At 44.6% G+C, this 25,973-nt stretch overlaps 1 protein-coding gene across 5 annotated transcripts in view; it reads left to right on the top strand.

Moving 5' to 3' along the window:
* Window positions 1–20,705, top strand: part of PPP1R12B (protein phosphatase 1 regulatory subunit 12B) — a 203,499-nt gene extending 182,794 nt beyond the window's left edge. For 3 of the 5 annotated variants that reach the window (XM_077772123.1, XM_077772122.1, XM_077772124.1), the window contains 6 exons: window positions 423–439; window positions 3,700–3,850; window positions 4,765–4,869; window positions 8,447–8,500; window positions 9,728–9,778; window positions 20,486–20,705. In XM_077772123.1, the coding sequence (XP_077628249.1) occupies window positions 423–439; window positions 3,700–3,850; window positions 4,765–4,869; window positions 8,447–8,500; window positions 9,728–9,778; window positions 20,486–20,572 (465 nt within the window). In that variant the 3' untranslated portion in view covers window positions 20,573–20,705. Of the gene's footprint in view, window positions 1–422; window positions 440–3,699; window positions 3,851–4,764; window positions 4,870–8,446; window positions 8,501–9,727; window positions 9,779–14,954; window positions 15,130–20,485 lie in introns of those variants that run through there. The other 2 variants (XM_077772126.1, XM_077772125.1) reach the window with 1 other exon arrangement.
* Window positions 20,706–25,973: the final 5,268 nt, after the last annotated feature.

The raw sequence follows: 25,973 nt of genomic DNA, 5'->3' as shown, positions 1-25,973 counted from the left end.
TATTTCTAGATTGCAGCATTCACTCAGGCAGGGTTGGGGGTTTGTGAACTGAAGGAAGTTAATAGAATGGATATTAGATATCCAGAGAGGTTAAATGCCACATGGAAAATCATTCCCTCCTATAACAAAAGGATGCTGGTTGGGTGGTGGATAGGGGGAGAGGGTGCAGTTTTTGATCAGTTGACCGTTTGCTGACTTCCAGTTAAAAAAAATGCTCTCCCCTAAAGTCTCAGATCTAGTGAGCTAAGTACTAAGTAGCCTTTTGTGCAGTCAGTTGAATTGCTTTTCTTAAATTGCACCCCTATCTGCAAATGTGAAGTTGAGACATTTGATTTGAAAAGTGCATTTATAAATGAAAATAATAATTATCAGTCCCTTTCTAATGCTGGTTTTGTTTTTGTTTTTTCTCTTCCTTTCTCTAGCATGAAAGACTTTCTAGGTAAGACCTTTCCCTGTTTTATATGCATGCTTAGTTAATACTTGTGAGAAGTGCATGTCTAATTAAACTTAGCTTTATATAGGGTAGTTGTATTTCTCACATCCTTTCCTTTATTTTCATTTCCTCAGCCACCAAAGTAGTTCATACTCTTATTATTTCCTGCCTAAGTTAATGCAGTACTTTTTCAACTCACCTCCTCCTTCATACTCTCCTACTTCAATTCATTTTGTATATTTCCATTATATTAATTTTACTAAAGCACCTACCAGGCACTGTGCAAGAGAAACAACATGAATAAAATGCTATCCTCACCTTCCATAAGGGCCACGATAGAAGTATGGACAGGTATTAGGAGCAGACAGAAGAGGCCATTAACCTAATCTGGTGGTTCAGGGAAGACTTGCAAGGTAGATGCCCAAATTGAGATTATGAGATATGGTCACTTAATAGTAGATCTAACACAATTCCTTGTACCTAGATGGTGCTCAGTAATAATTTATTGAATGAACTAAAGAGCAATTTTACAATTGCTGAAATATTAAGGAAGCCTATCAGAGTTTGGGGCATGATCCTCTGTAATTTTTCACTTAGCATCTAAGGATATAAAACTCATCTTCCTGAGGAACAAAATGAAAAATAATAAAGACTGTAGAGCCAAAAGTATGAATCTCTCTTTTTCTGCTGTTCCTCTGATAGAGAAATTAAGAAGAGATTGAGAGAAGATGTAGTTATGGGATAGCATAGGGCAAATGAGTCTTATAATTTGTTTGATAATTGAGCTGGTTCTACCTTAATAGTATATTTCAAAATGTATCCGCCTGCATGCACTCTGCTGCTGCTTACCCTCTCACCAGGCACCAGCTGAAGATAAATAATTTACATCTAACCTAGCAGAAAATTAGTTTTGCAAAATCGGTGCAAAGTAGTATTTTGCTATAGTTGATTTTTTGTGTGTGTGAATTCTGGTACATTATAATGGCCATTCATGAAAAGAGACTTTCCCTACAGACCTCAAAATGTGCTGTAAAAATAATGGTTAAATAAAACAGTGAGGTACTAGTTCAAGAATAAACAAAGATATTAATGGAACACAGTAGGCTGACCCCCAAAAGTCATTGTGTATAAGGTGTATAAGGTGATTTTTCAGTTCAGCAGGGGACGAGTTCTCTAATAAGTAATCATTGGGACAACTGACTCCCCATTTGGGAAAGTAGATCCTTCCCTGAAGCCATACCAAAAAAAAACAAAAACAAAACCAGATTCCAGATGGATTACAGGTTTTTAAAAAAAATTTTTTAATGTTTTATTTATTTCTGAAAGAGAGACAGCGTGAGCAGGGGAGGGTCAGAGAGAGGGGGTGATACATAATCCAAAACAGGCTCCAGGCTCTGAGCTGGCTGTCAGCACAGAGCCTGACACAGGGCTCGAACCCACAAACTGTGAGATCATGACCTGAGCTGAAGTCAGACGCCCAACCAACCATCCAGGTGCCCCTAGATGGATTACGGTTTTTAAGAGACAAAGATTTTACTACAAAAGCAGTCGAAGAGAATGATTTGTAATCTTTATATAGGAAAGATACTCCCAGGCATGGTACCATAAAGGTAAAAATTGTTGAATTTAGTTATATGAAACTTAAAATCTCTGCTAGTGAAAGGTACCCTAAGCAGAAATTAAAAGTGGGAAAATATATTTACCCCTTGATTAAAGAGTTTCACGTCTAAGATTTTATCCAAAGAAAATAAATGGACAAATGCACTAGGATTTATAGACCAGTCTCCTCACTACAGCATCATCACAAAAATCTAAGTGTCTGTCAGTAAAGGATTAAATGATCATACAGCCATACAGTGGAAGACTGCGGTCGTTTTGTTTTTAATGAGGCAGAAGTATGTTTACTCACACAGTAAGATGCCTCCAGGAATAGTGATCAGTGTAGGGAGGAGAAGGAAAGTTAGACAGCTGTGTGTATTATGTGATTTTATTTACAGCAATATATATTTTAACGTATTTATGTGTTTAACCTTTTGCAAGGATATGAAGTAAATGATTAATAGTGGGTTATTTCTTCGGCAAGATTGTGGAGTGACTTTCACTTTCTATGTTAGACACTTCGGTACTACTTAAATTTCTCTATAAACATGTATTGCTTTTGTAATAAGAAAAGTCAGTAAAGAGGTTTCTATTTACAATTTTTTTTTAAATGAACGTAAGAAGAAACAAAGTTATGAAGAATGCTGTAGGGCTTAGCAGCTCTGTAGGACAAAGCAGCTATTAATGTCATTAAGAGCTTTGCTTCTCCCCACTCTGGGACCTCCTTATTGCTCCTCTGCTTCTTCTACTACTTATTGTAGCTCCTCCACCCCCAACTCTGGCAGTAGCTACCACAGGACAGAGACATCAAATGGAAGTTCCCCAGCTGTGACTCTTCAGGCCATCCCAGTTTGGGGATGTAGAGCTCTGCAGGGCTGGTTTGTACATAGCAGTCTTATGTGCCACATTTTCATTTGCAAAGAACAGAGTCTGAGAACAGTGTAAGCCAGTGTGGAATCAGAATGATAGTTGTACACTTAAACAGATAATCAGTTGATGGGCCCTGCCAGTCATGCACTTACCACTACTGGAAATGAGGCCATCAACTCTCAGAGCTCAGTTGCTGCAAAAGGTAGCGATCCTCATCATAGCCCACCAGTCTCAATGTGGAATTTAGAACAGAGGGTAGAAAACAGCTGTTTGGGCACAGTGGAGGTACCCTAAAATGTTTGAGATTCCAACAAACCTGCAGTGCACCAAGAAAACGTATGCACCGTGCCCTCGTTCCTCGTTCCTCCCCCATCCACCCTCCAGCTCCGAACTCTGAGTCCATATGTTTCTGATTCATTGACAGTTAATTGGAATCATTTTCTAAGAGCCGTTGCGATCCAAGAAACTTCTGCTTTTAAAAGCTCACTCTTGAGGAAAGCTGTTCAACCCAAAACTAATTTGAAAAGCTCTAAGATTTAAGTCAGCACATGGGTCCAAACCACCGACTTTTCAAGTAAGCTCTGTTCTTGGCAAATGACAACCCCCTCTAAGCTGGCACAGCTTAGCCCTGAGGTCCGAGAACACTGGCCGAGGGAGGTTCAGGGAAGGAATATGTGTGGTTTCTGGCCAGAGTGTTCAAGTGCTTCTTAGAAAGGGGTTAAACTACCCTTAAGCATTATCTTCCTCCCATATCTTTGTCTCAAAACCAATGTTTACCTGTAATGTGTCTCCCACAGGTTGGAATCAGGAGGTAGCAACCCTACCAGCAGCGATTCTTACGGTGACCGTGACCGGGCCTCAGCAAGAGCCCGCCGGGAGGCACGGGAGGCCCGCCTTGCCAGCCTGACCAGCCGCACGGAGGAGGACAGCAACAGGGATTATAAACAAGTAGGATCTCTTGTCAACTTCCCTGTTCTTGGGTTACAACATGCAGACCTCTCAGCCCTTTCCCCAGTGTAGAAAAATGAGTGCAGTTCTGATGAAGCAGAAGAAAAGGTGCTTGCGTGATAAATAGTAACAACGAGTTCCTTTCAGGTTCTCGGGTCACTCCACCTCTCCATCAGCTTCATAAAGACCGCTTCGTGTATTGTTTTTAGTGTAGTAAATATATGCCTAGAATCAGATATGCAGAGGTGTAGGAAAAAGTAAAAATTGGCAATTGTAGAAAGGGAAATAAAAGTCATGCTGTGTGTCTGAGCCCCAGAGAATCATTTGGTAGACTCTGGTATTATTAACAAACACATGCTTTTTCATGGGGTCCCCTGAATGCCAAACCAAATAGTTCTTGGTGGTAGTAGATGGTAATCTGGATTGGAGGGGGTTTAAAACACTTTACAGTTCATTTCCTTTGGTTCTTGCAAAAGAGTACCAAGCACCAGGGGCAGACTTTAAAACCTTCCCTTTTAAGTGCTTGAAGTACCAGGGGAGGAAACCATATTTGTTAGAAATGTTTGTTTTGTTAATGTTGCATTAAGCAGAACCTGACTAAAATCAATATACACACTAGGCCGGCTCTAAAAAAAATAATTCTCTTTGTATGGAGAACCACAATGACTATTTTTTCCCCAGAGACTAACATTATTGAAGCCATTCTATTTGTGTGTGGAGCCTGGGACTTCAGTGTTAAGAAGCAAGAAACCAGTTGGCTGAATGTATTCTGTTTCCTAGATTTCCTCCATCTTCTCCATCTGTCCCACAGTGATGGTTTGGGGGGGTGGGGTTTTCATATGATGAAACTGAGTGGGTTCTGATCCTGGGAGCCCTGCCTAGTAGGTGACCCGATTCTCTTTCCCTCCCCTCAGCTCTACGAGAGTGCCCTAACCGAAAACCAAAAACTGAAAACAAAACTTCAAGAGGCCCAGCTAGAGCTAGCAGATATAAAGTCCAAGCTTGAGAAGATGGCCCAGGTAAGGGAGAAGAAGAAGAAGAAAAAGGTTGGGCCACAGGGGTCATGTGAGGAGGCAGAGTAACCTGGAGGTGGGAAGTAATGGGGAATTAAGATCGGCCCTCCTCAGAGATAGGGAGACAGAAGCCTCTTTGGTTCTAACTTGATTTCAGAGTTCAGTCAGCATTTAACTTAAAATAGGAAATTCCTGCATTCAACAATTCCTAATGCCCTGAATACCAATAATTAATATTATGGATTATCTACTGATTGATTTCTCAGTAGAAAAGTATCAGTCAGCATCACAAGATTAGTCCTAGACAATATCTCCTGTCTTGATCACCATGTTTCAATCCCATTTATCTACAATCACCTTCTAGAGAGGGATAAGCAAAACACCATTAAACCCAGTACAGAGAGGTAGCAAATTAGGCCTAGACAAATAAGTGGTTTGTGTAGGTTATCTAAGAAATCAAGGACAAAAGTGTTGTTAGGACATACGACCAGGTCCCAAAGTATATTTTACCTCCCCAAGCCACCAGTGTTTTCCAGCCTAGGAATAAGGAATATTAGTGTCAAACAGACCAGATAAACCACATCCTTTTACTGCCAGGCCTGATTTAAGTAGGTGACACTCTAGAGGGCACTGGAGGCAATAACCTCATCAAAGGTGCGGCAGACACCACAGCTGAAAGCTGAAACAAGTGCTGTCCTGGGTTATTGCTGAGTTAACAGGAACCCTATGGAGTTATTGCTCTCCTGGAATGCCCAGGACTAAGAATTATGAAAGCTGAACTGAGGTAAAAATGACTCTTTACTGAGAATGCATAAATGAAAACCAGAGACAGCTAGTTGTTCTGATATAATCCAAAAGCAAAGACTAACCCGCTAGGATTGTACAGTACTGAGTATGTGGGGTGTCGGGCAGGGGTGGTTAAGTGCCCTCTGAACCTCTTGTTGCAATGCCTTCAGAGTAGGACGAGCCAGCACTTGGAAGCCAGCACCACAGACTGCGTGGACTTATAGCAAGACAGCTACGACACCCACGTTTTCCAGAGAAGGGTTTGGTCAGGTGCACCACGGATGGCCTGGCCTGTGAGCCACCTGTCAGTTTGGCAGAGGCACCCCACCCCCACCCCTGCCTGGTTGTAATAGCTGAGCATGCTTTGTTCTGGGGATTTGTAAAACTGACTGCAGCACAGATGACAGCTGGCCATAAAGCAGTTTAGTAGGACAAGAAAAGTGGGTCTCAATCCAAAAGGAAACGCGTGCGCGCGTGTGCGCGCGCGCGCGCACACACACACACACACACACACGGCAGGGGGACAGAACTAAATAAACCTCAAGGCAAACTGAGGACTGATGGGTATGGGGGATGATGGGCATGCAGGAGGGCACTTGTGGGGATGAGCACTGGGTGTTATATGGAAACCAACTTCACAATAAACGATTAAAAAAAAAAACATACACACACACAAAAATAAATAAACCTCAAGGGTTTATTTTGACCCCAACATTACTGAGCCAGGCAAAATGTCTCATTCACAGTACACCCTCAGAAGATTCCCAGGGCTGACTTTTACTCTGAATAGTGCCCCCAATCAGCAATGATGAATTAGTAGAGATCATATGGTGCTTCTGATCAGGAATTACTGGGGCTATTTTACAGAAAATTGGGGAGCAATCGTGAGGAACCACAGGAGGACCCACTTTCCCAGCCTCCCCACTCTCTCCAGAAGCCCTCTTCTGACAGCACATTTCTTGACCTTTAGGGGTTCTTGGCTTTTCCACCAGCTTGCGCTTCAGAGCAGTGAGCAGTCTAACAAGCTGCTGACACTGACTTGCACAGAGGACACTGAAAATAAAATCAGCCTTTCCAGTCACTGGGGAAGGTTCACTCTCTAGCCAACTGCTTTGCCGGGTGTGTCAGAATATACTTAGTTTTGCCAAATACAAGTTATTGAAATTCAGAAGAAATAACGGTGCTGCAAACCAGGTCTCTGCTGCTTACCACAAATGGGACTGTTTGGCAGGACAGAGAGGAAGGGGGCCTGTCAGCCCCACACATTGTAGGGAGACAGTTACCACATGGACACACATGACGGTTTACATAAAAGGTCCACCCTAACTCTAAGGGGGTTAAGATTTAGAAAACAAAAAAACTAGGTTCTTTGTAGAAGAGAACTAAATAATTAGTGAAATCAGTACAACTTTTGTGCTTCTCCGGCTGACGAGGATGCAAACAAGCTCCAGGATCTACTTCTACCTTATTTCTTTTCCTCCCACTTCATAGTAGATTCAGTGTCAAGGCTGGCGGCCATGACCTTCAGAACGGAAGGTGAAAGCCCAGGAAAGGAGCCAGAAATCAAGAATTTTACTGTTATTTCTAGCTACTCCTTAGTATTTTGAAAAGAGAAGTTTCTTCAAGAAGACTTTCTGTATTTGTTAAATGTTGTCTGTGCATAGTACTGGGCAAAATAAAAATAATCATCTGTGTTTACTAATTGTGAGAAATTTTATAATGCTACAGCCAAAAGGAACATAAGGGTTCATTTCCATTCCCTGTTTAAGAGTCACTGCCTGAAGTTATTCTACTTTTTAGCTGTGGTGGCTAAATCTTTTAGCACTTCTGTGAAATTTATAATGAAAGTCAAAGATATTCTAAAACAAAGTTCTAATCTTTTGTTCAGATAAAATCTTACCTTACCTGGAACTTCAATATACAAAACAGATAAAAGTGTAACTGTTGAGTTCAAAGCAGATCCCTTGAGTGGGCTCCTCAGAACCCCTAGAAGGCCACCCACATGTGAAAACCACCACTTTAAAAGAAAAACAGCCTCAGTGCCCAAAGCAGAAAGAATAGAGTGCAAAGGGATTGCTTACAGGAGTGCCATGGGAGGCGCGCCTGGGTGGCTCTGTCAAGTAAGCATCCAACTTTGGCTCAGGTCATGATGTCATGGTTCATGGCTTCAAGCCTTGCATCAGCCTCTATGCTGAAAACTCGGGGCCTGGAGCCTGCTTCAGATTCTGTCTGTCTCTGTCTCTGTCTCTGTCTTTCTCTCTCTCTCTCTGTCTCTCCTCCTCCCCTGTTTGTGTTTGCCATCTCTCAAAAATAAATAAATAAACATTAAAAAAAAAAAAAGGAACAAGAATGCCATGGAGCTTAGACACTCAAGTTCATAAGTCTCTAGCTTTCAAAGAAGAAAAGCCACTTTTCATTTCCTCTGGGTTGTGAGATTATTCACAGAAAAGAAGACGAGAGAGGGTGGTGAGGTATAAGAAGATAGTTGTGTTGAAGACCTAGCAAGAGTTTGAGTATGTGTTATGGTCATATCTTTGCACTTGTGGCCATGTTAAATTTCATGGAACACTACTACTGCTTTCCACTCCCCAGCGGGAATCCTGTAAACTTCAGAGAGGCAATAATGTTAGGCTTAGAGATCTATCAGAATCTGTTTACTAGGGGCCTCAGTCACAGTGAGAGCCCAAAGCCCTGACATCTATTTCTGGATGTCCAGCGGTGAAGCTGAACCAGACTGGGCTTCCTAGTGACCCCGAGACAACGTAAGTGACCACTGTTTCTCTTCAATTTGCACTAGCAGAAACAAGAAAAGACCTCTGACCGATCGTCAATGCTGGAGATGGAGAAACGGGTACGTATGAGTGTGTTTCTCTTCCCCTCTGTTTCATCTCAGTTTCTCTGACTTTGTTGTTCATGCCAGTGGAAAAAGTTCGTCTTAAGAAGGCGGGAGTTCTGCCACATTCCATTCCCAGCTTGATAATAAATTCTTTTTGTGTGACTCTGGACAGCAGTTTGATTGCTAGGCCTTTTGGCTTCTCCAGATAGTCAGTACTTTTCATGTCTAAGAGTGGGAAGGGTCCTTGGAAGGTCATTTCATGCATCGGTTTGGCCTATAGGCAGAACTGCACGCACATGCGTGCGCGCGCGCGCGCGCACACACACACACACACACACACTCCTACAGTGTATTTTGGTTTACTGTAAATCAGCATACATATTCATCACATTACCCTTCCCATCACCTTGAACAGAAAGGAAGTTTCAGCAGGACCCTCTGCCATTGATTTAGGTCTTATAACTTGAAATATGAGCTGGCAGAGTCATTCACATACTCTGGGGGTCAGGTGCGGGGGAGGGGGCAGGTTCTGGTTCACTTGCTGACCTCCTCGCAACTGCATTCAGATTATTTTTCTAGGATTTGACATTCTTGGATTGGGAAAACTCAGATTTATTGATGAACCCTAGCTGTGATGTGACCCTAGGGGTATAATATGTTCCTATCTCTCCTGTTTAATTTGGAAAGCAGCAAAGTTTTATATTTTATTTCCTTGGCCTGTAGCAAAACCTCCTTGGTATCTCATCTAATCAAGGAATCTTCATTGAGTTCAAGCTAAATCAGGAGTCAGTTGCTGGGAAAGAAATGGGTTAGGGGGAGGGGTGCTATTTCTTCATAGACAATGATGGCTACTTCCCCACTCACCATCTGCTCCCCATCATAAGAGAAGCAGTTCCTTAGGAATTTGAGGGAAGAGTTACTGAAAATAATGATGACTTTATGTTAATAGAGAGCAAGGGTCTTGTTCACTTGCAGTCATTTGAAATTCCATGAAATCTTCAGCTTCCACAGAATAACCCCAAGTACCCTGGTCCTACCATTTGCGTATCTTCTGATGGGAGATTTAGATCGTGTGATTTCTCTCAATGAAGTAGTTTCACACCACAGATCAGATAGTGCTTAGCCTCCTGCCTGAGGTTTGCCTGGGACATGCCACTGCTGATCACATGGCAGCTGGGAGGCAGCGTTTTGACGCCCTTCTAAGCCCAGTAGATGTTCAACAGTCTCATTGTTTCTAAACAGGAGAGGCGAGCCTTGGAGCGGAAAATGTCTGAGATGGAGGAGGAGATGAAGGTATGGAGAACTCTCCTTTCTTCCTTTGTGTGCCCCTTCTCTGAGCCCTGCCAGGACTGGGCGGCCGAGCATAGCCCACCCCTCCAGCTCCCACCACACACTCAACCCCCACAAGAAGAGATGATGTGTGAAGAGGAGCCAAGCCATTTCGTAGGCTCTCTCAGTTCACACAGCATCCACTGTGGACACTTCCAGGCCTTTCTGGAAACCGTTGCTACCTTTGGTTTAAGGAGAGATGTCTGGCAGGCTGGAGACAAACCTAAGTTGACCTAAGGTTTTCCAAGCAATAGCTTTACCCTCAAAGGTCTGGGTACAAAAGCTAAAACAAGGTTTCCAGCTCTCCAGGCCCCACATCATGGCCAGAGACTTTCCTGCCTGGTGCCCCTCCCTGTCTCAGCCCTTTGCCGGAAGGAACACAGTTTGAGTCATTCTGCAGTGGAATGCAGATTAATTCACATATTGATTTTCTGCCCCAGTCCATTTCACCTGAAATATTCAGTAATATTGGGCATTCTCCCACTAGAATTAGCTCATGCCACCAGCTACACTTCATGGCTCACTGCTTTCCTCTGTCTCTTCGCCATGACCTAGAGTGACCATCATCTCCATTAGCCACTTTAATGAACAACTGTCATCATGAGCAGTTTTGTGTGCTAAGAACTGGCAACCTACCCAGACAAGTCAGTTCACCGCTATGGGAGGGGGATGTAGAGCAGCAGGGAGCATAGAGCTGCTCAGCGTAGCCACCTGCCTGTGGCTTAGGAGCATCTGAACCCTGCAGTGCATGATGCCATGTGCCCGTAATCACCTAGCGCTTGCTTGGCTCCCCCCGCCCAAGGATCTTATTTTACCAGATGTATGATACAAAGCATTCATCTGGTGAAACACAGTTTTTTTAACCTGGGAACCAGAGGCACTGGGGTAATATGAGGCAGAGCCCCAAAGCCTTTTCTGTGAACAAGGATCCCTAATCTGCAATTGAAGCACTTTAGGAGAGACGTTTATTATTCCAGCAGTCAAAAAACTTGATTATTTACTGAAAAAAAACTTCTCAGGACCTGACAAGGTAAAAGTTTACTCAAGATCCAGTGCTCATAGTCCTGTAATTCTTTATAATTCCAGAATGAAGGAGATGTGGCTAGCCTTGCCGTTGAGTTCTGTAGTTACTATTTCAAGGCTGTAAATGATCACATTCACATAGAACTTCAAGCAATGCCTACTTATATATCCAAAAAGTGGCACTTATATCTTTCAAGTTGATGTAAAACAGCAAGAAATAGAAATAAATGATTGATTCTCCTGAGATGATAAAAACAGGATGATCCCACGCCATCAGCTTCACCATCTTCTGCTTTTTCCAAACCTACCTCACCTACCACACAGAAGTATTCTTTCCCATTTAGAGCAGTATGTTAGTAGAGCTAAACAGTTCTTGATGAATGAGTGTCCACAGCTCTTGGTTGCACTGGGGGCTCCTCCATTTTTGAAACCCCTTGAGTTATGCCATCTGTACTCTTCTGTTAGACAGCTGTCATTGATGCTCATTAAGGAATAGCCTAAATGCTGATCAGCAGCATGTAAATGAGGCCAAAGCTGGTGCCTTCTAATGAGTACCCAGGAGCCCAAAGCCAGCCCATACCCGCTTGTCACGGAACTCTGCACCACGTCCATCCAGGCCCCCAAACAAAGACCCAGAAAGTCCCAAAGTGGAGCAGTTGAGGCCTTTCTTTCTCTCTATTCCAATTCTAATTGCCAAGTATGAGAGCCCCTTCAGTGGTTCCATTTGCTCTCAATCCTATGGGTTGAGACAGGCTTACATATTTCTTTCTCCCTACCCTATCAGGCTATGATTTCCTAAACTAGGCCACGAGTTCTTTTCTTTCCTCAGTAGGGATCATAATACATGAACGTGTTTACTCCCAGGGCGCTTGGGTGGCTCAGTCAGTTAAGCATCCTACTCTTGATCTCACCTCAGGTGTTGATCTCAGGGTCGTGAGTTGAAGCCCCACATTGCGCTCCACACTGGCCATGAAGCCTACTTAAAAAAATAAAGAGAGAAAGAAAGAGAGGGGAAAGAAGGGAGGGAGGGAGGATGGAAGGAAGAAAAGTGCTTGCACCCTTAGCCGTGAGTTACTTGCCAGCCAGCCTCAAATTCAGTTGTTTAAATCAAGTGGAGCCAGATCCTGTTTATTTAGACCTCAAACCAATAGGTACATTGATTTGAAACTGTTTTTTTGTTTGCTTGTTTGTTTTAGTTAAAAAAAAAAACTCAGTTTCCATTAGTCTCCATTACCAATTGCAAAGCCAAATGAAGAAACACCTGCAAGTTCTAACGCCCCTAAATACCTTTTTGCTTACCTCAAAGCCTAATACCAGGTTTACAAGTCGTCCAGCAACCCCTAGAGGACAAAGAGGGAGGAACATACAAGCCTCGCAGTCTGCACCAGTTTCATGATGCTTGTGTCTGTACCTGCAGATAGGCAAAAACTTCAGATACACAGTTACAGACATCATAAAATTGATGTCACTGGCCTTAAAGGAGCCTAAGAAGCTGCTTGGTTAGCCTTCAAGTCCTTCATCCAGGCTACAGTTTATGGTAATCAGCATCTTGGGAATGATCAGTGGGCAAAATCTGTGTGTTCTAGGTAGCCAGTCAACAGCACAGGTAACTGTCTTGTCGAATCTGGGACCCAGTAGAACTAAGGGCCAGTTAGACCCCATGCCTGTTGCGTATTTGGTTTATACAGATGCTCAAACCTCTTGGAACAATCAGTAGGGAGCAGGCTGAGGGTTGACCTCCATTGAACCCTGAAGATGCAGTAGGTGCTCAAGGACAGAAAGTGACTCTGCTGCCTGCTTTTCTGACTCTGGCAAATGAAGTACAAAGGCCAGGTGAAATGGGGAACCGTTAGAGGGGCTCATCCAGATGTATGTGGGACTCTGTGCTTGTGACATGGGTTGTGCCTTTCTGGCCTTACTTGAAAGGTAAGTATTTATGAATTCTTCCCAGGACAAACTGCACTCAGATCCTGGACTGGAGTAGGATTATATGCCAGCCTCTGAAAAGTGTGCATGTCAGTGTGAGCTGTGCTAGGCTGCACTTGGTCTCGCCCACATCAGACCTGAGGACTCTTCTACCGCATCCTCCATTCAGCATCAGCCTCCTTTCCAGACCTTCTCTTCCCTTTCCCAGGTCCTTGCATGAGGAGCCCAGCAGCCACTCCCCTTTTAGATTGGTCTTGGAATTTTTATTTTTACTTACTCTGGAAATACCACTAGCTGATCCTGCCCTTGCCCACCCTGCTCTGTGCCCTGCCCTCCCCTCCTACTTGCCGTGCCTTGTTTTCAGTACTCTTTTCCTATGGAACATTCCACAAACTTGTTTCCTGCCTCTCTCCCTCATGCTGATAACTTCCAAATTCTTCCACCTCACTCTGCTTGTACTCATATGTTAGATTGAATAATTTTCATAGTTTATGTCTTTAATAATATTCCCTAGGAGGCAAGGACCACTTTATATAATGACAATGATTATGTTGAAAGCTTTGGTCCAATGTCAACACCAAAGAAGGGTGAGAGCCAGGGACTTTCCATTGGTTCTCACGTTTGGTCCCTGCCCGTTTCTTTAAATATTTCCATATGCTATACCATGATCTCCTCTGATCTCATTCCTCTCTGTGACCGAGATGCTTGCAGAGGGTAAAGAGCATTGCTTGGTCCCTGCCCTTCAATGGCTACATGGAAGTGTTTGGCTGCTCGACCTTTTTTCCAAGGTGCTCATTCTCCCACTTTGGGGAAAGAGATATTGAGCAGTTTGTCTCTGCTTGTTTTTCCTTTTCACTGTTTTTTCCCCTTCATGCTACCTTTAATTTTCTTGCTTCTTCACTTCCAACTATAACTCCACTAATCCTTCATTTCTGTCCTTCACATCCATGTGGGTATGAGAGACTTCTCTCTGGTTCATAGTCACTGTAACCCACAGGATTTTTCATCTTCCTCTGTGAAGCTCCATTTGCATAATGAAATCATTTCCCTCCTCCTGAAGAGCTGATGGTCTCAGTTACAGGGTCAGTCCAGATGACCACTTAGGAAAGGACAAGTAACAGTAAGCAGGCCCACGATATAATGCCATTTATTGAAGTCTGTAAGTCCTTTATCAGATACAAGGTATTAGGAAAAATATCTATGGGCTGCTTGTCCTGTTCCATTTGCAACACTTAAAAATAGTGAGGTCTGGACTAGTACATCAGTCCAACCAATTCCATTATCACGGGCATTTATGATTTCTCCAACTTTTGTGCATAGCTGTAATTTTCAGAGTATGACCCTGTATGTGAACATCTTGAAGCAGCTCCCAGCCTCTTCACGAGCTGGGACAAAGAGAGCACAGTTAGATGTGAATTTCATGCTGCAGGCAGTCGTAGAGCAGGTCAAAGGTGGGTTAGCAGTTCTTGGGTCCTGGAACAAGCTTCCAGACTACAGTGGAGCACTAGCAGGGTTGATGAATCATCCCACAGAACAGGTTAGAGGACTGCCCGACAGCTGCTGGTTTCTTATCTTGGTATGTGCCATGTCACCCTCCTAAACAGTACATGCCTTGTACAGAAAATGCTTAAACAAGAGCCCCTCTTTTATTTTCCTTGTTTTATTTCTTAAATTAAATAATAAATGAAGTAAGAGAAGGACCCAGAAAGAGAACAAGTAGGAGTAGGGGGCCAAGATGAGAGGAGGGAGAAGGAAAAGGGCAGTAGCTGGATTTGGGAACACACCGAGTCCTCAACTCCAGGTCCCAATGATGATGAAGAAGGGCCCCCCAGGCTATGTCTCAGCCATGTTAAGCCCGTCCAGAAGGCAACAAGCTACATGGTGGGCTGTCATTCTCAAAAGCAATCCAGATGTGCTGTTTGAGAGCCCAGTGGTTATATTCCTATGGCTGACCTTCAGCATAGTTAGACGTTAGCCAAGAATCAGACCTGACTCTCCCCCTCATTGGTGCTTCTTTCCGTTATCCCTCCCTCCACCCCCACCATTACTTCTGCCTTTCTCATTTCCTTTCTTGCATGCCAACTAAAAACAAAAACAAAAAGTCACGTGATTTCTTTGTCCTACTTTTATCTCCTCTGGTCTGTCTTGTCTCTCTCTTGTCTGTCTGTCCCCTCCATGTTTCACTTTACAGAACCTCCACCAGCTAAAACAGATTCAAACCTTGAAGCAGATGAACGAGCAACTGCAGGCTGAGAACAGGGCCCTGACCCGAGTTGTGGCCAGACTCTCGGAGTCCGTCGAGTCCTCGGAAGCCCAGGAGCTCTAGTTCTTGCCCCTCTTCTCCACCTCACTTTCCTCCTCCACCACTCCAGGCACGTTCACTCTTCTTGTTGGGCTCAGAAGCCCTGTGTTCATCCCCCTCCATCCAAGCTGCCATATGTGAGTGCCTATAAAGGTCAGTCATCTGGAGATGGAAAGAGCCAGGACTGAGAAACAGAGTGGGACATAACAGCCTAGGTCAAAGGAGGCAGTGGGGGAAACCTTGCCTGGGCTGGTGGTCCTTTAGGTAAGATCTCCACATCACCTTCTCCTCCGCTGAAGACTGAATGTGGATTTGCTCACTTGGCTACACATATGTACACACATACCTGGGTATATACACATTTCTTTGGTGGGGTCATTGCCAAACTGAGACTGAGCTTTCTCAGCAGCAGCCCAAGTGCAATCGGATCACTAGAGCAGTTGGAGTAGGTCCTGGACTCCTAAACTGTAGTTGGGCCTAGGCTAACCAAGGGCAGGCATGCTCAACCCTGGCTGGGAGCTTTTAATGTATGTAGTGCCTGGGCCCACCACCCCGACAACACCAAAAACCAGTAGTCCAGGTTGAGACCCAGGCATCAATATCTTTTCCAGCTTCCACTGTTGAGTCTTTTGTGAAACCAGGGTTGAAAACAGTCCTTCGGATACCGGACAGAACCAAGTCTCCACATCTGACAACGTGCTGGATGGGAACGACTAGCACTGAAGGCTGGAGCCCCACTACCAGCAAAATCACTGCCCATCCCACCATCCAAGCAGAACTGGATAAGCAATCTTTCCCTCCCTTCTGCAGTAATCTTTGCTTTCTTCACCTCCTTGGGAGGCATCTCTCTGATCCCAGTCACAAATCTCAGGGCCTTAGGGATGTGTCTCCCTCCCCCACCCCCACCTGTAGCCAGCATGTGGGCTGTGAGGCAGAGCACAGCTTTTATAAATGAGACCCTCACACAGAGAGACCTTCCCTAATGGGGGTAGTTTTGCAAAGGAGATGACAGTCAGTGGAGCAGAGAGCGGGGATTTATTTTCAGCTGAGAACCAGAAAATCTGTGTGGTAAACTGGAGCCTTTCCCTGGATGTAGGTCTGAAAGATAAGCTCACAGATCACTTGTTTTCCCACTCCATGATGGTGTGATGGGGTCACCACTGCTGAGCTGGTTTCACTCCCTGAAATGAGTTTTTAATTTTCAGCAACAGTCTAATTAGTCCTGACCAATGCCTGTTCTTCTCTCTGCCTATTTGCTTGTGCCTTCAGGGTCAGTAGCTGGCAACTAATACCCACTAGATCTGTAACACCCAAATTACCGTAAGGGCTGGGCTAATATCCTGCTGTAGATGCTCTCACACACAGAAAGAAAATTTAAAGGCCAGTGATCTCACGGCCTGGCACACCAAGCAGCTTAGGTACCCTACTTACTGAGTGCCGGGTAAGATCCAAACTCCGTGCTTTAAGATAAGCCTTAGGATTACTGGAAAATTTGATAGGGGGTGAACTAGGGACCCACAATAGATGTCCCAGTTATTTTTAGTTTCCTTCTTTGTGCAAGATAGTATAGGATATAGGGCAAAACTAGATCTTGTGCTTTCAGTAGCGAACAGCTAAAGTTCACATTAGTCGTTTGTTAAGGCCCATGCACAGCACTTTATTTGCTTTTTCTCACTTATTCCCCAGAACAATCATTTTACATATGAGGGAAAAATGAGTTACGGTTTGAGTAACGTGCCCAAGGTCACTCAAAGAGTCAGTGGTAGAACCAAAAGTCAAACCGAGTATGTCAGGTTCCAGCGCCCAAGCCCTCAACCACTGTGACGCTAGCTGTCTGCATATTTGGCACAGAGTTTTAGCCGTTTGTTAAGCATATGGCCCAAACAGTGCAAGAGTCTATAGAACAACAGCCATGTGCCCCCACCGTTGCAGCTGAAGGATGAAGGACAGCACTCTGCTTTCTCAGCACTCTTGACTTCCCTGGTGGAGGTTCACTTCCAAACAGCCATTTACCTCCCGGAAGGTTTTGCCACTGTAAAGAAACGGTTACATAGTACATGACCTTCTGTTAACAGGTCAGCGGACTATGGCCCATCAGTATGCCCATGGGCCATACAGACGGTTGGCGGAAAAAAATCAAAAGAAGGATAATATTTCATGACACGTGAAAATACATGGAATTGAATCTCAGTGTCCAAAAATAAAGTTTCACTGGAACTGAGCCCTGCTCATTTGTTTACATTTTAACATTATGTTCATCAGTACGTTTGTGCTACAAGCGCAGCGTTGAATAGTTGGAGAAGAGACCATGTGGCTTGGAAAACCCTGAGATATTTATTATCTGGCCCTTTACAGAAAACGTTTGCTGACCCCTACCAGAAGGAAAGAGTGGGTAACTGAGCCAAACTGACAATGTGGTCCAGAGAGTTTTTTGGTTTTTGGTTTGGTTAATAATCCCTTAGGGAAATCATCTTAACTCAGTGTGTCGTACAAGCCACTTCCAACAGAATATGAGCAGCGGGAGTCCCTTCCCACTTCCCAAGTGGTCAGAAGCAAAGCAGCCTAGGCACAGCTCCTTCTGAGCCCCTGTCACCCTTCAGCTAGCCTTGCCCTGGGTCTCAGAAGCTTCAAGACCCTTATATCCTCTCCCTCTTCAGCACATTCCTCATCAAAGGCTGTATGAAGTAATATTTGGGAAACCATGTCCTTAATTTTATTTGCCCAAGATACTTTAGCATCAAACTGTATAAACTGGAAATTGAGAAATTAAGAAAGCTGACATCCAGGGAGTTGAAATGATAAAGCTTTGTTAAACCTCATACTTGCACAGCGCTTCCACATGTGTTTTTATTTAATCATTCTTTAACTTCAAGTGAATATCAGATAACACTGCTCATTTCCTCCTCTCTCTTTTGAGAGTCAAGTTTATGAGACTTTTTCCCCCCTTGATTTCTGCATTCCACTTCTTGGACTTTTTGACACTCCCTTAAGATGTCAGTTGTAGTATATTGCAGCTGGGAAATTGCCTTGTCCAATTTTTTTTTCAAAGAATTGAGTTCTTAATGTGGAAATAAATCATCAAGATTCAGAGAGTTGTTTGTACATTTAAAACGCAGGGAGGGGTCAGCTCAGTTCTGATTTGATGAGCTGCTGGCAGGGAAATGAAAGCTATTGACATGTATAGCTTCTCCCCACTACCCTTCCATCCGCCCCTCCCCCCGCACCCCAGCCTTACCTATGGAATCCTGTTATGGAATAATGGCTTTCAGAGTCTCATTGGTACCCAGGCTGCAGGACCCAGGATAGGGCCATTGGAAAGCAGATGGGAAGGTAAAGCATTGTGAGGCCATCCTGGCTGACTTTGCCTAAAAGTCTTCTTGGAATGAGTTTCTGAGCACTGAGTTCCGGTAGTCAAGGCCACAGGGATAGAGGCACGAAAGAGAGCAGCCAGATTTGATTAGGTTGGAGGTTGGAGAGGTAGGGTCAGAGGACCAAAACTTTTTTTTTTCTGAATTAAAGTCTTTTTAGTAAGGTTTGTAGATTACCTGCTTGCCATCCTGTATTCATGGAAGGGCTCACAGAGGCGGTGGGAGTCCTGAGTGCCACAGAGCTATGTATGTCAGCACACTTCACATCCAGTACCTCCTGGGGCCCTCATAGAGCCCCTGCTTGATGAGCGACTAGGGCAGAAACGATGATTCTTTATAGACACAAAAATGGAAACTCAGAGAAATTGAGTGGTTTGCTTAAAGTAATAGAGATCGTTAATGACAGTGACCGTGCTGGAGTTTCTGGACTTCTGGTGTTTTGTTTTCCACCCCCACATGACCTCTGTAATGAAAGAATAATCTTCAGAGTCAGGCACACATGGGCTCAGTATCAGCCTTGCCATCTAATAGCTGGGTCCTTTGGACTAGTTATGAAATTCTTCATTTCCTCATTTGTAGACATAAGGATAGCACCTGTGTCACAGACTCATGAGGTACTAATGAGACCACAGGAGTGAGAACTCTGTTAATGGTGCCTTCCGCAGTATGGATGTTCAGTACTGTTTTCTTGTCGTTCCCGTAATACAAATCCTTTTGTCTCTATGATGCAAATATGTATGCATACACGTATATATTTGTATAATTTAATCTACATCCTCCATAAGAGATTGAAGAAACAAAAATTCTGTTTCTTGAGGTATAGTTGGATGCCCTGGGTGGTTAATAGCAGAGCCAGAACTAGAATGAAACCGGCCTCACGACAGCTGAGTCCGGGCCGTTCTTTGCTAGAGGCCTCACCTGCTACAGAAGTCCCATTGGTTTGATGACGAATCAGTCAAAGCACATTTGTATCAAATAGATGTGGATTTTTGTAGCCTTCATGGTGAAGATGTACTTACTTTCTAACGTAAGTCTCCCTAAAATGCCAGCAGGGCCCACACATAAACTACACCCTCATCAACATCCCATTATGGTTTTTTAGATGCAAAACATACCTGTCAGAGTGCCTGTTCACAGTATAAAGACTTGGATATCCAGACTGGGGCCTGGGGCTGCTATTTTTTTCTTTGTTTTGCAAGTTGAACACCTCTAGGTGTAGTGTTCCAAGATGGCAGAACTGATAGAACTGAAATCTCTATTCCCCCATCCCCCAAAGCACCTGTGTCCTGGATGTGTAACACCATCCCCTAAAACTGCTAATAAGGCACCCTGGAATCCCTTGGTAACTACCACCAGGGAGCTTTGGGCGATAATTATTAAACCTCTACCCAGCACTCATTGTGCTTCACAGCTCTGTGGTGGCCGAATCTGTAAGCTCCTTGGGCTTAGTGGTTGAAAGTGGATATGTGTAGTATGACCAGCTAAAAATTTGGTGGCTTTTATCACAGAAGGCACTAGAGGGAGGACCTTAAATCATCTTGTGGATGTGACAAAAAGCTGAGTTGTGCCTCTGTCCCCTGCATTCCTATTTTTGATAGGGTGTGAAGCAGTGTCTGACTTTAACTCTTTTAGTTGACCCAGCACCCCTTTCTAAATTTCTTCCTGTGTCCCTACCAGCTCACTTTGGCACTCTCCCCAATTTCTCCAGACTAGAAGTGAGTTCAAGGGCATGAACCAATGAAAATAGTTACTGATTCAGTAGAATGAAAGGATACGTGGTGTGGAACATGAAGTTTGCATACAAAGAAATAAGATATTGCTAAATATGCTAGTTCAAAGGGTGGAGGGGCTGTGGTCTCCCTTAATATGAACGTTACCAACTCAGCAAGTAGGAAGATTCAGGGGAATTTCATCCCTGGGTGAAGGGGTGGTGACACTTCACCAAAGCTGCCTCCGAAGGCCCCGCCCACTGGGCTGGATTGGCTTGGTCAGGGAGGGTAGAGGAGTTGATCATGCCAAGCTCTAACACCCCTTTCCTTCTGTCACCTACAGGTGTTAACAGAACTGAAATCTGACAACCAGAGGCTGAAAGATGAAAATGGTGCCCTCATCAGAGTCATCAGCAAACTGTCCAAATAGACTAGGCTGCAGATTTAGGAGGGATGGGACAGCATTTGCTGCTCCCATGCCTCTTTTCCAGCCATTGTCTTCCAACCAAAAGAAGTGAATGTTTTGGTGGAAGGACAACTTCTTTCTGCCCCTCTTCCAGTCACCTTCTCTGCACTGTACATTTCCTCTGCACTCTCAGTGCCCTGTTCCTCCTATACCCCCACCCCCAGAATTTTATGACAGTTTTAATTGAAGCATGATTGTGATAATTGGAACCATTTGAGCCATCTGGAGAAGGCCTTGGGGAGCACACCAGGCTCAGCTGTGGACCCCAACTTCCTGCTGCTCAGCTACTTGTCCACATTGGATTTGGTCCAAACATGTAAGGCCTCTACCCAAACTAGTACCCCACAGCCTTTTATGCTGACCCAGTGTCCTCTGATATAGGTGGGTCTTATGGTGGCCACTCCAGGATCCTGTCTGGGATGCCAAGAGAAACAGGATGTTGGCATAATCATCCGACAGCCTCTGGAGCTGTGTTTCCATTAAGATTCCAAGGTGATAGTGACTCTGCATTGAAGGTCACCTCTGCTAGTCTTCACCTCAGGAACTGACTTTTCTCTAACTCCTTGCTGGTGTTACTGTTATTTTTTCTATCAACAACCCAGTAACATCCCTGACGAGTCTTAACTCCTACTCCTCCCTCGTGCCTAGTCCCCTTCCCCAGGGCTCAGATGACCCTGGCTTCATTTATTCCTTTCCCTTCTATCCTCTCATTTCTCTTTCTGTCTCCCCTCACCACCTTGCTACATGGTATAAAAGCTAGAACAGAGCATCTGACCTCCCTTGTCTTTGGCCATTATGGAAAGTCATTTCTCCTGGGACCCTCTGGAGACCAGAAGAATTGCATTGGTGGTGGCACCACCAGCCTTCTCGCTGAAAAGCCAGACCATCAATAACGTCAGACCGCTGTTCTCATCTCCGATTTGTTTTCCCTACACAGTGATTTTCTGTGTTAGAAAATCTGGGCTCTGAACACCCCATTCTGCCTCACCTCCTTTTGACCTTGTTTTCCTCTCTTCACTCTGGCACCCGTTCCTAATGAAAAAGTAAGCCCTTGCAAGGAGGCATGAGAGCTGGGAAGGGTGGATTGATGGGATGCAGACTGGGGAGTGGAAGCAGGTTGGAAAGACAGATACGGTGTAAAGTAGCATCTGGGGACACTTGCAACCTTGTGACAAAGAAGGTAGAAGATGGCAGCCCATCGTGCTGTGATAATGGTGAATGTGACTATTTCTGGTGGCTAGATTTAGGGGAGAAACATTTGTTTTCTTAGAAGCTGGCAGGAGAAATGACTTCTTAACAGAGGTTTAAAGTGATGAGATCCTTCCAACCCATTGAGGAGAGTCATGGAATCTTTGAGTGGCAAAGCCACTCATGTGATTGAGCTTTCTGTCATTGTGCCACAGCTCACTGCCCACTGCCACAGCTCTGACCCACAGTCAGGTGTTCCCTGGTGGCTGTGCATTTATTCCTTGAAAGTTGGGCAATTCTAATAACCAGAAAGTTTTTCCTAATATGAGTTAAGGTCTCCTTGTGGATTCTCCACATTGTTCAGTACTGCCCTTTGATGGGACAGCCCTTTAGATATGCAGAGGCGTGGAACTCCCCTTAACCTTACTTTCATCTGACGTTTCCCCAGTCCTTTGGGGCATACCTCACATGGCATACTTTTCCTGCCTGTCACATCTCATCTGTCATTTTCTGGACAAAAACAGCCTTTTAAAATATCATGCCCGACCTGGATGGATACTCCATTAGCACAAAATTAAACCATTGGTCCTTGGTGATGACCCAATATTAAGACTTAACGTATTTGCTCTTTATAGGTGTTTTCTCCCTTGGTTCGTGTATTTTGAGTGTGCAGGTCATTTTGGTTCTCTTCATTTTAGAGTTGCCCATGATATTCAGTGCTTTGAGTGGTCCATTCTCTTAACATATACTACCTCTGTCCATTTTTTATTTCTTTCCAGAAAATGACAATATAGTTCTCCATGGCTCTTTGAAACATTACATGCTCTTTAAACCAGAGGCTATAATTCAAGATCCTAATTCCAGAAGAGGAAATCTGTCTCCCCTGGCAAAAGATCCATTTTTAGAGTATACAGAATCCTCTCTTCCACTTCCAACTATTTTCCAAGAGAAGCTGCTACTGATTAGGATTTTGTATGATCACAGGAGCATGTGGACTCAGTTCTCAGGGAATGCTAAATTAGAGAACAGTGTTTCCTCACTTCCACTATAAACATCCCCTTCATTCTAGAGAGAGGGGAAATCAACACAAGGTGTTGAGTAATTAATTCTCCCGGCACATCCCGGATATTGGGCAAGGGATGGGGGTGGTTGGTTGCCTCCTCTTTCTCAGGAAAAGAAAATTGAATTATTAGGAAAACATCTTGACCCTCTTCCATTAGATAGACAGGGTAAAGGGGTTACGGAGAGTTCCCTCAGATCTGTTTGTGCCTTTCAAATGTATGGGACAGAATATAAAGACTCTTAGGGTGGTGTCATGCACCTGCTGCTTCACACAGCCCTTTCCCATTAAAGATGCCTTTTCTTGCCAGAAAAGTTTTCCTTGTGATGAAAAATGTACAAGCTTTTCAGTCTCAGGAATACTGAATTCTATGGCCAACAGCATGAAAGTGTAAACCATGCTAAGTGATTTCAGGCACTCTCTCTTATGCAATTAATTTTATTAGACAGATAGACTCTGAATTCTGGTCACTTTCCAGAGAATAAAATAACCTTTCTTCACAGTTGGATTGACTGGAAGCTCCGGGAGTGATGGTTAGAGACCTAAGGACGAGCTGTGCCCCCAGGTGCCAGCAACAGCAGGCTTCCCTTCTCTTTGCTGTTGGTCTCTCCAGTGGCCACAGACCTGTGTCCTCACCCTGCTGCTGTGGATGCCCGTACACACCCAGATCGCTCACGCTGCATGATACTGCTGGTCTGGCCAACAGTTTGCAGCTCAGCTGTGTCACTTTAGTATTTACATGAAACAGCAGAAGGGGGAAAAGAAGGTTCCCAGGACAGCTCTACATCCTCTGTTCTCATTAATTTGATATTTTTCAAAACCAAGCCACACCTTTGGGAGTAATGGTTTGGCCATTCCAGAGATTCTCTGGCTGAAGTTTCACTGCTTTGCCTATTTGTCTTTCAAGGGCTACTTATTCTTTTCCAGATAGTTCTTGGGCATGATGGCCCCCAGCCCCAATGCTGGTCTCTAGTGCAACAGGGTGATGCAAATCTTAGGGTGTTGCCTCGAAAGAATCCGAAGAATAGACCTGCCCTGGGCTTATTCAGTGCACTGAGTACTCTCTTGGGCAGTCTCACTTGGTATTTCCTGGAACCTCCCTGCCGGGTCCTGTCCGACAGCAGGATGTGTTCACTTCTCTTCTGGGCCTTCCTGTCTCCCACTCCATGGTTGAGACCCAAGATGCATGTATTGCTCTCAGAGGCCACTGCCGGAAGGAGGCTTCAGATCTCTGGTTTGGATCATTTCACATGCTTTCCCTGCCCAAAACAAAACGTGCTTATTGGACAATTCCAAGAAGGCTGAATCCCCACGTATGAGCCTGTGAATCCCACAAAAATGTGTGTGAACTGTTTTGCTATCAAGGGCTTTTAACTGAGCCAGAGATGAGAGAAGAAACTCTCAAAGTCATGCAGTTTGTTCGGTCTCTGGATTTCTGGCCCCAGTGCAGCATCTCTTCGCCAGACAGATCCACTGCCTGCCCTCAGGGAAAGGCCGGCGTTCCAGCCCGGGCCGCTGGCACGGGAGAAGGTCCTGACAGCGTTGGCGCACTCCGTATGCGGTGGTGAGCGCGAGGTGAGCAGAAGGGGCGTGGAGATGAGAGAACTATTTAAAGTGTCCTCAGCTATTCAGCCTCCAGGGAAAAGTGTGAAAGGATTCAGCAACTGAGCCAGTAGGCAGAGGGGGACACCTAATTCCACCCCACCCAGTGAGCACTGCTTCCACCAGCGCTTAAGGACGCACACTATGTGGACCCTGGCTGGTGTCCTTCCCTTCTCGTCATTCTCAGAGGCCATTGTTTGTGCTAACACTGCACCTAACTTTACACACACAGTTGTCAATTATTGGTGGTCCCTGCCTAGATCTAGCCCCAATTGTAACTGCGTATCTTGGTCTCCATGCTGATTTTTTAAGGCAGATTTCAACCCCTATCAAAGGATGTGATTCCTCTGACCCAATAAGCAAGGCAGCTTTGAGGGCAGAATAAGGCAACATGAAGGGATAAGCCGCTAGGGGTCAGAACATCTGGATTCTAGGGCCAACTCTTGTGACCTTGGGAGAGTCACCGTCCCTGTCTGCAAATGGCAATTGGACTAATAATCCTTGAGATCCCTTCTAGGTTTCAGATTCCATAATTTGTTTATACCTAGGAAGGAAGATCAGAATATTTCTGACACTCAAGAGTTTTTGCTCTTTCCAAGGGCAAAAATTCTTGTTTTCTTATGGATTCAAACTGTTTTAACATCAGCAAGTCAAGGTTGGTTTCTCATCCTTGTTAGAAAGTGAATTTAATATTGAGGGTAATTGAATGGTGTTGCAATTGCTTTCCCTCCTAATGGCTTGGTAAGAATATTAAAACCTGCAGAGGTGGAAATCGGAGCTCATGGGGAAATGGATAGAAAGCAATTTGTGTCAGGCAGCCTTTGGACAAATTGTTTTAATAGGAAATAGAGCTGCTGCTTCATAGATTTCCTCAACCTACCTTTCCTCAGCCTTCTCAAATGTGGTCTCCGTGACTGTTCACATCCAAAAAGCAGACATTGCCTTTCTGCTTAGTACCAGCTTGCTCCTAGTCTTAAATTCTGCCCTGTAGCAGCAAGAGAATTTTCCTCAATGAGAGCCTCAGCCTTTAGTTCTGTTGAGCTCCTCTGGATTCTGGACTAGACATAGAAGCTTCCATGCTGTTCAGGATGGTCCTTCCTTTAAGCAAGTCTGCAGAGCACTCTATGAGGACAGTAAACACTTACAGACCCTAAGTCCCCACAGCCATATTGCATAGAACAGTGCTCAGCTCCGACAAGCCTCCTACAGGACCGAGTGTGAGCAGAGGGGAAGGACAGAAACCCTGAAAGTGGAGGTGGCCATGAGCTGCGGTGGGAAGGTGGGAAGCAGGCAGAACAAAGCAGCGTGGAGGCTGCCAGCACCAGAGGAAGGGGTCACTGAGCTGCAGAGCTGCATGCAGGGAAATGAGTGCTGGCTCGCTGGTGCCTTCATCCCTTGGCCTCCAGCAGAGCTCAGATTTTAATCAGCTTCCCTAATGGGTATCGACATTGCTTGGGAGCAGCAGACCCTATCAAGGACAGCTATTGATCGCTCGTGCTCTGATTAGATTGGAAA

This window comes from Crocuta crocuta, unplaced genomic scaffold (genome assembly GCF_008692635.1).
Source record: "Crocuta crocuta isolate KB4526 unplaced genomic scaffold, BGI_CrCroc_1.0 scaffold318, whole genome shotgun sequence".
Lineage (NCBI taxonomy): Eukaryota > Metazoa > Chordata > Mammalia > Carnivora > Hyaenidae > Crocuta > Crocuta crocuta.
Note: the sequence above shows the minus strand (reverse complement) of the source record. Positions and strands in the feature narration are given on the sequence as shown.